Raw genomic sequence first — 12,153 nt, 5'->3', positions numbered from 1 at the left:
AAAACAGGTGGGTGGTGATATAATGCGTATTAAGGAATAAAGTTTGTGTTCCATAAATTTTTGTTCGGTGTGTTTAGTTACCTAAAAATCTTATTCGCCTGGGCGGGTGACCATTATCCTAATTATTAGATGATTGAAATGACTTGAAAAAACAAAAATTGCTATATTTGATTTCTAGTTTTCTGGTAATCTCACTAACAAAAAATTAGGAATCCATAGAACTTTAATACCAAATGAGGTAAGGATTTAATAATTCAGATAATGTTCTTCATTTTCCGGGTTTTTAGAACCTCCCTGTGCCACAATTTATAATCTTCTCGAAAGTTATTGCTCTCGTAAAATGCCACGATTTCACAATGTAAAATAAAACCCGATATTTATTATTGTTATGAACTATTTGGTATAGACCTTCATGAAATATTGTGAGTTGATGACTAGACCATTTGTTATAATGTGTGATTAGTAATTATGAGCATGATATTATTACCGTTCTATAAGACTTAAAAAAATGAGATAATAGTGGAAGCAGAAGGAAAATGTTATGAATATGTATGCAGTGCATGTTATTCTATACAAGGTTGGGAATTTAGGAAGCTAAATTGCGTGTTTCTGTTGTTGCCAGAATCATGATATGGTTCAAATTTTATTTTATTTTACCAGGTGTTCTGGTGTCTCTCCCAAAACAGTGATTCTGATATCCTAGAATACTTACGAAGTAATTAAAGATTATATTGCTGCCTTTAATAGATTTAGGTAATTGGTGGGATGCTAATAAATTACTTCTACTACTACTACTACTAATAATAATAATAATAATATCAGCAGTTCATTTCGTTTTATATATGATGATAGGAGTAATGACTTCAACGAAAGGGAATACAAGATCTTTGGAGGCCGAAGAATATGTAGATGTAATATCTTTTCTGCCGTAATAGGCGAAAGTCTGCTCATGAAATGGAAACTGATCTTGAAAGGATAACGGAGTGTTATTCTTCTTGAACTCTTCTTGCAAAATTCACTAAGTTTTCTTCATTTCACGTAAACATGGTGAGGACATCAGTGTTTATGATATTGGTTATGGAAGGTCTTTACGTTTAAATAATTTGAGTACTATACGGTTTTTTTTTGAATGAAGAAGAGGTCTCTCTCTCTCTCTCTGACTTCAAATCTCATTCATAGTTTTGTCGTTGACAGAACTATGTATGCGATTTGAAGTCAGAAACAGAGAGAGAGAGAGAGAGAGAGAGAGAGAGAGAGAGAGAGAGAGAGAGAGAGAGAGAGAGAGAGATCTATTCATATATGTGGATACAACTCTATGGGTTCAGTGAATCGGGAATAAAAATAGATATAATCAAGATTCTCCTATAGTCTGTTAGATAGAGATAGAAATAGATAGAATGAGGAACTGACAGAATTCCTGATAAAATCTCTATCAGGATTCTATCAGTTCCTGTTAATATCCCAGGACTTGAATATGGCACAGCTAAGCGAAATTTGGAAGTAATAAAATAGCATGCTCAAATATTGGAATCAGAGAGTTTCATGCTGTTGACAGAACTATAAAAGTATCGGCGAATACTAGCGTGAGCTAAATGCAAGTAGTCCTAGAACGTAGTACAAACACGGGCAGCTCGTTGCAAAGGTGGGGAAAGTTCTGATCGCTATTCTTGGTATTTTCCATAATGTAAAATCACATTTCCTAGGAAATGTATGCTGTTATTACATTATGGTGGGAGCTAGACCAAATTAATACCAAAGGGTATAGCGAAAAGAACTTATATACTCTGCTATACGAGTTGTCCAGAAAGGTGCACCCATTAAGTTACTTAAACATTACATTAAGTTACTTTGGTCTAGCTACTCACTGATGAAGCGTCAATAAAGGCTGAAACCGATCTGGGTAGTGACCTCCCACCATATTGTAATAACAGCATACATTTCCTAGGAAATGTGTTTTTACATTATGGAAAATACCAAGAATAACGATCAGAACTTTCCCCACCTTTGCAACGAGTTGCCCGTGTTTGTACTACGTTCTAGGACTACTTTCATTAGCTCACGCTAGTATTCGCTGATACTTTTATAGTTTTTTATACTATATTCGGCATGAAACTCTCTGATTCCAATCTTTGAGTTTCTTATTCGGTTTTAAAACAATGTGGGATTTAATATCCTTAATTTAAATAATGCTCAAATATTTTATTTATTTTTAAGTAATTCATTTGCTGACAATTGAATCCATAAATGTTTATTAATTTTTTAAACCATCCTAATGTATAACAATTGAACTAGCATTTGACTCACACACGTCCTACCATTTCATGGACTGTCATTAGGATATGATTTAAAGTTCTTTTAAATAATAAAAATCATTCATAATTCAATACCAGAATAATTTTGTTTATCAGTCACTACATTGCTTAATCTCTCAGAAACTGGATTCGTGATGCTACTTTCATAACACTGTTTATAATATTACGTATAGTGTTACACACTCGCTATCTAGTTCTTGATAATTTATCATAACAAGTTTACTCTAGTAATCTCCATTCGAATAAACGTTGTATTTTATATATATTATATTATAAAAACAACATTCAGTATGGCTTCATGTTATTAAAGATGATATTTTGTTTTTCCAATTGCTATTTATTTCTTTAAAACATCGTATAAAATCTAATTAGAATTCTAAAACACATCATTGTTTTGAAGCGAGGGATTCTTCCAAATAATTATATCACAAAATAATAACGAATATTTATTATTTAATGAATCTCACTTGAATCAACATAAGAAATCCATTTAATATCTGAATGGAATTTTTCATTTGCATGAAAATTTCCATTACGATATTAAATTATATTATTTAAAGTATAGCGCAAACGAATGAAGATATTCCATCCTACTATTTCGGTCGCAATTTATTGCATGACTTCCTTCATTCCATTTAGTCGACAGCTTCTTTAAGACTTACTCAAGTAAATTGCTGGCTCCTGTGTACCAAATAAACATTGGGCTCCTCACTTGGTTTTAGCATTATCTCTAGCGGAGATATACATAGAATCTTTGTATTCGTTTGACGTTTTAAGTTGCTTGTGCAGAGATTCCAAATTGATTACTTGGGTTCTCCGATATTACGTGCTACTCAAATGACTAAATCAGTCCTGTCACAAACGGAATGGTGCTTTTTATTTGAGATGGATTTTGAAAAGGTTCGTCAATTGTTTTCTTTTCTAGGAATAATAACAGCTTCTTATTCTACTTCATGTGCATATTGTATCACTATGGAAACAGCAGATAATTCAATCCTATCCGCTCATGAAATCATCATAGTCGAAGGGTAACTCTGCTACCCTTAACCGTAAATTCCAGAACCGATTCAAGGTTCGAATCCCATCCGGAACACGAAAACCTTTATAAGACTTTTCTATTAAAGGTCAGGTATCCCCACTCACATGGAAGTGGTAGCGTTTTAATCTGGCAAAACATGCAAACCAGCAGAAGAGCATACGCAGCTAACAGGCATAATATGCTGGTTTTACAGTCTTAGTTACTCGACGCTAATTCCAGTCAGCCCAGCCGAGAGAACAAAACATCGTGGACGAAACTGTTGAAATCTCCAGTTGAATATGACAAAATGAAAGCATACATGGAGAAGTCTGTTGTATCCTACGTAACTGTTTTTAGGTTGAAAGTTATAAAGAAGGCGAAAAACACTTATGATGAAGACCTTTCAGTTGACAAAAGAAATTCGTACTATGAAATTCCTACAGTGAACTAAGACATGGTACGAAAGCATAGTGGAACGTCTAAGGAATATTCTCCGAGAGAAGGGTCATAACTATAGTATTTCAGTAATTAGTTTTTGTTTCAAGCACCATAACATCCAAGTACCTGTCCTCTGCCCTCAACCATATCTCATCTCCCAAGGACTTATGTTTCTTTCTGAAGATTCATGAATCGGCGATTTTCATCGAAGAAGACCGAAGTTGTGCATTTAAGATGTTACAAAAAGAATTATTTTGAGCTATTCTATTCGAGCTGCAAAAGTATGTGAGATCCAAAGGTAAATATTTCGAAGATGACCATTTTTTCTTGGAGAAGAATTAGCCTGTACCAAGTTAGTGATAGATCTTCATTACTTTACACATTATTCATTTTTTTTGCTTAAAGTTGAGATTTAAACTTTATCTCTTATGTGAAAATATATTTCTACAGATAAAGCGGTTAAAGTAGTATCATCTTTTTACTTAAAAAAAAAGACATTTTTTGTAATTCGTTCACAGTTTTATAAGCGTGTTGGAGGAAACCGACATGCATTTCCTCGACCAAATAATGACGTTACATGTCAGTACTCATGATAGTGACAGCAATGGTGTGGAAGAGATTAAATCGAATCGTTTTCCTTTTTCATTTCGCACCATAAAAAAAAAAGGTAAATGAATAAGACTGCGTGCGAAGCAAGAAGTAGTTCATTGCCCCAACTACTGTCAACAAATAGAAAAATGAAACTTAGGCGAATTGACTTCACAGCCAGAATTAACGACCACAGAAAAACCTTAAAAAGATTTTACGCCACGCTTCTACTGAAAAGCAATCACGCTTGTCAGCATAGAGTCATGTAAGGAATTTTTTATACTTCGTGTGTGTTAACTTTTTTTTTCGAAAGATGGAAGGGAATAAACTTCTATTTCTCGTGATGCATTTACTCTCTAAAAACTGTCGCTACATATAGAATGCAATTATTGATTTGGTAGGACTATTTTATTATTATTATTATCCATAATTAATCAAGTTAAAAAAAATAAATATATATGGATATTTAAAAGCAGAACTTCACAATGAGACAGGAATATAAAATTAGCGAAAAAAATATGACATTTATGTATGATCATATAAAGACATAATACTTATTAAGATGATAGTTTTAGATACAAATGTCTGTCTCAGATCAGATTTTCTTCATTCAATATTAACTCGCTGTATGTTTGTCAACAGTTTTGTCCAAGTGTCTTTATTCTTTTAGCGTAGTGTAATACAGCAATTTTCATTTCAAACTGCAGAATTACATGAGAATATAGAATTTGTTAATGTACATAAAATACAAATATAATTCTCTGCATTCATCTGATGAAAAACTTCTCCCAGGATGAGTCTTTGACTCTAGATTTGTAATAATAATAATAATAATCATCTCATGATTCCCCGCTCAGTCTGTTCTTACAGACATTACATAAATATTTCTTAGATGTAGGAATAAGTCTTAAGAGCATATATATGGAGAGTAGTTATTTGCATTTTAATGTTGTGAATCAAAACATAAAAATCGTCAGCTGTAAGTATCTTTATATTCTGATCTGTAAGTGTTTCGATTGGTAACATCCGATAATTGTTTTAAAAAAAATGCTTAGATATTTGCATAAGTTGTCTAATGTTTATCCTTTATAATTATTTAAAACACTAACAAATGTTTCTATTATGTTTAGGAATTTGATCGCAATGGTCCCATTAGTTTTCTCGTAACCGGCATGGTTCTCTGCTTTGTTTCTCTAATTGTCTACATGTCGTTATGGCTAGCTGGACTTACTGTTATTCGACCTGACTGTAAGTATTCTTCTTTTCTACTTTTGCTCTTTAAACAAAAGACGCACCGCCTGTGAAGCAAAACTGAATTGATAAACTGACCTTCTAAGTGTAAAGGCACGTGAGAATTTAGAATGATAACAAAATAAGAAAAGGCTCATACTACTAAATTATTTCAAGGCAAACTTTGTGATTTTAAACTTTATTCAATAAGCTATAAAATCATCCTTTGATTTTTATAATTCATACTTCCTAGATCTAGACAACAATAATATACAACTTTTTTTTTTCCTTTGGAAAATATATTCGACATGAGTCCGTGGGCTTGACGTTACCTGATGTGACACGACATAATAACAATAATAATAATAATAAACACGTGCCTGTTAAACTGCGTTGTTTTCTAGCCAGTTTCTAGTCTCACTTCTAAACTCATCTTCACTGGAAAAAATAAATCGAACTTGACCCTTTTCTACTAAAGGCTAAATATCACGAAGTACCCGTAAAACTGCGCTTTGGTACCGGACGATAAATGGTCGTGTTCTAACCTATGACACGTGGACAAGGCAGTCCGAGAAAAAAAATGGCACAAAAACAGTAACTCGAGTTAAAAACTTTAGCTTTGGACTCAGCTGTGAAGCTTGCAAAAGAATTCAACAAACCGAAATCTAACTCTAGAATTAAGAAAGCTGTTGCTCAAACGGAACTTTTAACGCTTCTTGTTTTCAAATCTCTAACATCCAGATGGTACAATTGTAGTATTATCCACCAACGAAACTGACCGCTTAGCGTCGTTTTTCTCTTTGAAATTCTGCAAAGACGACTAGACAAACTACTATACGAAGAACAGGACATTTTTACTCCCTGATCTCCGCTAGAAAGAAATCAGAATGAATCTCAAACGGCCTGGATCTGACAAATGTCTCATCTCTGATAGCATACCATAATACAGTACTGTATATCGCTTTTAACAAATTTATATGTCTATCATAGCATGGAAGCAGAGTTATAATCTGCTTCCATGCTATGATAGACATATACATTCCAAAAAGTTAGCTATCGAAATCTTCATAAGTTTTTCAACAGAATGTGAGCCTATAAACAAAATACGGAAAAGTATGGAGAAACTCGTGCAGTCCAAACATTTGATCGAATCTGTCACAGAGGCCCAGTAGTGCCTACCCATCTTAGAGTCTGCTTTCTATTCTTTGAAATTAGGTAGTCAGTTTCCTCTCACTTTTACTTCGCATTGTGAGGAATGCTTCTTTTCAGACTTTCCTAACATTGCTAGAGTGCCTTGGGACTGCTTCGTACTTTCGATTGCTCTCTTTCTATTTTACAAAATTGACTTATGTAAAAGAAAAACAGGGTATGCGCATATTCGATCCACAATTTTTCCAGTGACTATACAGTGCATTTCTCATGTTTATATGACACCCTGCATTTCTCAACAATTCCGAGCTTCAAATTCGTTCAGACTCAATGCCTTATCTCTTTTGGAGCCCATCTCCATGAGCTCCAAAAAGCTTAGTAACCTTTTTCCACTCCTCACCTGTACAGCTGCTGTCGTAAATTCCAAATCTGTTCTCACATTTCAGATGATACAAAAAACATTCCTAAACGTCTTAGATATTATCTAGAAAATATAAATCTATAATATATTAATTACATATGTTTTCTGGCAGTATATATCTACTTTGAGATGAAAAAAAAGACCAGGTTCCTGAAGATAAATCCCGCCACATCTGTATGCAGGCTATTTCCCTTTAGTCGAGAAGCCATCGGAGGACAAATATATTGTCGTCCTCGCCACAACCTGCAAACGTTATTAATAATAAAAAACTTTTTTTCAGTGTAAATAGCCCATTAAAATTCAGTGGAATAAATAAATTAAATTAATTTTAAAATAACGATAAGAAGTATTTAATTAATTAAACACTTTTTATCTTATCCTATATAGTTTTAATTATATGAAATTAAATATTTTGTTATTTTTAGCTACTCCTGATTTTATCACATGGTGTAGCAAATGTTTACCTGGCACCTCTACTCAAGAAGGAGAAGATACAAGTCTTGTCAATCAAAACGTGCAATATTATTCACGCATGCGTTCTAGTCTTTCTGATCTCAGCCTCGAAGAGCAAGACAGCGGAGTCAACATTGTGAAAAAGGAAGGCATGGGAAATGCGTGACAGCAGCTTCTTCTGTCTACTCCGAAATGTCCGCATTCCCATCATTCTTAGTGAATGTGTTGTAACTTACTGTCACCTTTAACTACCCGTCTCTAATAAACGTGTTACAGAAACCAAATTATATGGTGTATTTAAGATTCTCCCGGAAGACAAAACTCATTTCACCACTACAACCACCATATTCATTTAAAACTTATTAACAATATTATTCGAGGTCTATCTATCAATCAAGCAATAAGATCAACTCTGTAATCTGGCATGCCAAACCTTAATTACGTTGTGCACTTTCGAACAGAAAAAAAAAAAAAATTTTTTTTTTTCTGTTCGAAAAAAATTTAATTTTAAAATGTTTAAGTCGCTTTTTAAAATCATTATTTTATTGTTTTTTTTTTCTCTGGAGATTCTACGAATTGGTCACAAGCACACTAAAATTATAAGTAACGAATTAAAGACTAAATAAATTAACCTGTTTTAAAAACAAAATCGAACATCAATTTTGTCAATTAAGCTATTTTAAACAATATCTTAATTGACAAAGCATTACCTTGAAGTTATACACAAATTTGCAGAAACTCAATAATCGGAAGAATTAAAAAAAAACAAAAAACGATAGCATTAGACGCATTAATGATGGCAAAATTGGTGTATTATGATTGAAGAATTTCTCCCAGTCATAAACACAAGATGCATTCATTCCCTCGTTTTCAATCATTTCGATATTCTCAGGATTTTCTATCGCGTCAAAATTATAAATACAAAAAATATATAAATACGGATGTGTGTGTTGGAAAAGGGGAGAGGGGACTGCATTCACTGAAAATATTCTACTTATTGAGTTTGCCATACATTATATTATATTATTATAGTGATGAAACATCTCTTTGGTAATAGAGATAAGTCACAAAGAACGAGAATTTTTAAATATGAGTCTTTTAACTTAAATAGGAAGTGACTTTAACTTAAATAATAGGAAGTGAAAATTACTATTATTACATAACACCTCCAGGGAGTCCAAAGACTCATCGAGGGAGGGCACCTGCTCTACAAGCTCCATCTCCATAACTCGACTAACAGCAACTACCTTCCTCATCTACACCAGCGCCACCTACCGCCCTCCAGCACTATTTTCACAGACAATCACAAACATCCATGCCCACGGCGGGACTTGAACCCGCAGCCTTTTGCCTGGAGAGCGGATACGTTAAGCACTCGGCCAATCAGGCTGGCGAAATATTTCAACATTTACTACAATTTTTTTGTTAAATATTATTACAGGTTTCGTTTCTTATTAGAAGTTCTATAGTGTCATCCTTGCACAATTTTTTTGTCTAATTTCTGTTGAAAATTAATCTAGTGAATGAAATTTAATTTCTCTGGTACAATAACACGCTTACAATTTGGACTACACATCTTTCAGTTCAATATTTTCGTTGTGATGCTACGCTATTGATTATATTATCATTGACTGTTTATCATTAAAGCATATCACACATTCAAAAATATCAAAAACATTATGTTACTTGCCCAGACATCGTTGAGCACTGAATAATTTCTTAATCCCCAATTTAACTAAAATTTAATATTCATTAGTTCTCTAACGAATTAGTTAATTTTCTGTACCAAATATCTGTTGCTCATATCTACGAAAAACACTATCTCGATGAAAACAACGACGTTCCTACACATACACACTAAAACTTATCAGAAACAAACTTACTCCAGCACACAAAATCATGCATGCAATAATATATCGCAATCATTTTACTCATCTAGCTTTGCCATATGCTCACCTCATCCAGGTGATCCATATATTCTGCATTTCCAGTAAAATTCTCTACTCTTGACTAAAAGTAGTCAAGAGTAGAGAGAGAACAAGTTCGCCTCCAAATGTGCTCGCTCGTTCTTAAACTGGTGGAAAACTTAAACTGGTTTCCACCAGTTTAAGTTTTCAAGTAATTTTTCTCATTGTTGATTTTCATGAAAATAGCTACTCTCAATTCAACAGCTCATTACTGGTATGTCTATTCGTAGACATCACGTATTTCCTCTTTTCACGATAACGGATTTGTCTCTTTCGGTGATTTAATAATTTCCTATTGCCAATACCAACATCTCTACTAAACAATGTTATCCATGACTAAACGTTTTTTACGAACACTGAGCAGGAAAACGGAGCTGACTCAATGCCTAGCTACTGCAATCGTTCAAGCCTCAAAATAACAGCTAGGTTCTTCCTATGTATTCCCGGGAACACATGGGAAGAACAAAATGGTCAGGTTTAGAATCATTGCGGAAGCATATAATCATAGGGTAGCTAGTATGATATTGCGCTTTGTAGTACCTATTAGATTCATTTTTTTCCATCTGTCCGTATGCCAGTTACTTCTGGACTCTAGCTAGTCATATTTTACTACCCAGCCATATGTATTTATAAGTCTATATGCATGTGGAATTCTTACAAAAAAAATCTCAGCTTTAATTGGACCAAAGAAATAAAAATAAATAAATCCCTTAACGCATTATATTCCTCGGAAGGAGTTGACATAGCTCCTCCATGACTAACGTTTTGAAGACAGCGAGCTCAGGCTATCAATGAATTAAGGTTTTTCAGAAGAAAAAAATACGGCAGACAACTGGCACCATCTCATGGCCCTAAACTCTAATGCTCATATTACTCTATATTAGAGTGAGTTATAGTGTTGATTTTGAGATGCAAATTAAAAGTCCAAGTTTATGAGGGAAATCTACTTGCCCATACCAAAGATCGACTAAGTCAGGAACTCTTTCTTTGGGGGAGGCATAGTGTTTTAGATTAAACGTGATTCCCCCAGGGCTGACAGGCAACTCTAACTGGATCATTTTTAGAGGAAAATAAAAAGATGAAAAAAATATATATTAAAATAGCACCTCCCTGAATGGATAGAATTTTTAATAGGTAAGAAATTTTGGCATTAGCTTTTCTTGGACAAAAGAGGTAAGAGAGTTGTAGTTGTTGTGATGGCCAATTTTCTAATTTCAGTTCACATAACATGGAACAATTACAAACCTCAGTATAATCTAGATGACTGCTCGTGTTATTGCTAAGAATTGATTAATGAAAGAGGAAAAACAGGGAATGCGAATGATATACATCGGTGAATAAACTGAATGAATAGAGACAGATATTAATATGGGAACATGGATTGGAAGGAGGAAAGGTCCTAAGGTTAATGGAATTTATACAGCTACTAAGGAAAACAATTACTTAAGATAGCATGTCATGAAAGGTACTAGGGGGCAGAGTTCTGGATCTTGTTGATTGCATCAGATGATGTCATTCCTTGCTAAAGAAAGGTTACTTGTGAAATCAGAGTTGGTAATTATGACGAACTCAGATTGCTTGGAGAAGTGCCATGGAATGACAAACTGTAGGATTAGGATGGTAGTAGTGCATGAGAATTGGCCAATGGGTGTTTGAAGGAAGGTAGCAGAGTGCACAGCTAGAGTCAGGATAAATGAAGTCGGAATTAAATGGATGACTAATATAATTAAGCATGAGCTGCTAAATAAAGGCGTGGAGAGCATTTAAAATGAAAGGTAATTAGTAGTCTCGTGAGCAATATAAAACACGCCAGAAGGGTGGTATAGTAAGGAAGGCTATATATATAAAAAAAGTACAAGATGAAATTACCTGAGCGAAACAAAGGTAACCCAGAGGGAGTCCTTTCAGGAAGAATTACTATGGCAGCATACTTTTGATGGCAGGAAGATGATTGAAGCAGATGAAATAGTTGAATTACTGAGTGATCACTTTTGCAAGGTCTATCATTCAGGTGGAGATATTGAACAGATGTGACAAAAGCTGATATTGAAACAGAAGTAGATAAAACAGAGGTGCGCGATATTATAAAACCTTAATATCAGTATGGGATATCAGCTCGCATATTACGATAATGTGCTGGGGTACTGGCAGAGCCTTTGACCAGATTATTTGAGTCTCAGCTCAAGGAAATGGAAAGAGGGATATAATTCCGTTACATAAGGGAGGCTCCAACACAGAAGTATCAAATTATCGACCTATCAGCATCTCAGGAATGATGGTCAAGGTATTGGAGAAGTTGCTTAAAAGCAAGATTCAGGAAATAGTAGATAGTAATCATATACTCTATGCGGGGCAAAGATGGTTCTGCGAAGGGTATGTCATGTCTCAATAAGTTACTCACTTTTTGTAATAAGGGGAATGGTTACATTATGATTCTGCTTTTTTGCAAAAGCATATGACGGAGTACTGCACCGAACTCTCTTATATAAACTGGAGCTTGAATATGAAGCTAGTGAGGTGGGGAAAAGGGTGACTAATGGACGGACATCAGACAAGTAGTTAAAACTGAGTAGGACA

At 34.1% G+C, this 12,153-nt stretch overlaps 1 protein-coding gene across 1 annotated transcript in view; it reads left to right on the top strand.

Moving 5' to 3' along the window:
* The window catches only part of LOC150109916 (solute carrier family 60 member 1-like), a 198,264-nt gene extending 190,371 nt beyond the window's left edge, over positions 1-7,893 (top strand). Inside the window, exons 10-11 of the mRNA XM_090397279.1 lie at positions 5,487-5,604; positions 7,582-7,893. Of these exons, the coding sequence (XP_090253405.1) occupies positions 5,487-5,604; positions 7,582-7,775 (312 nt within the window). The 3' untranslated portion in view covers positions 7,776-7,893. The remainder of the gene's footprint in view (positions 1-5,486; positions 5,605-7,581) is intronic.
* Positions 7,894-12,153: the final 4,260 nt, after the last annotated feature.

Source organism: Typopeltis vanoorti, chromosome 1 (assembly GCF_054136105.1).
Source record: "Typopeltis vanoorti isolate ZY-2024b chromosome 1, IOZ_Tvanoo_1.0, whole genome shotgun sequence".
Lineage (NCBI taxonomy): Eukaryota > Metazoa > Arthropoda > Arachnida > Uropygi > Thelyphonidae > Typopeltis > Typopeltis vanoorti.
Note: the sequence above shows the minus strand (reverse complement) of the source record. Positions and strands in the feature narration are given on the sequence as shown.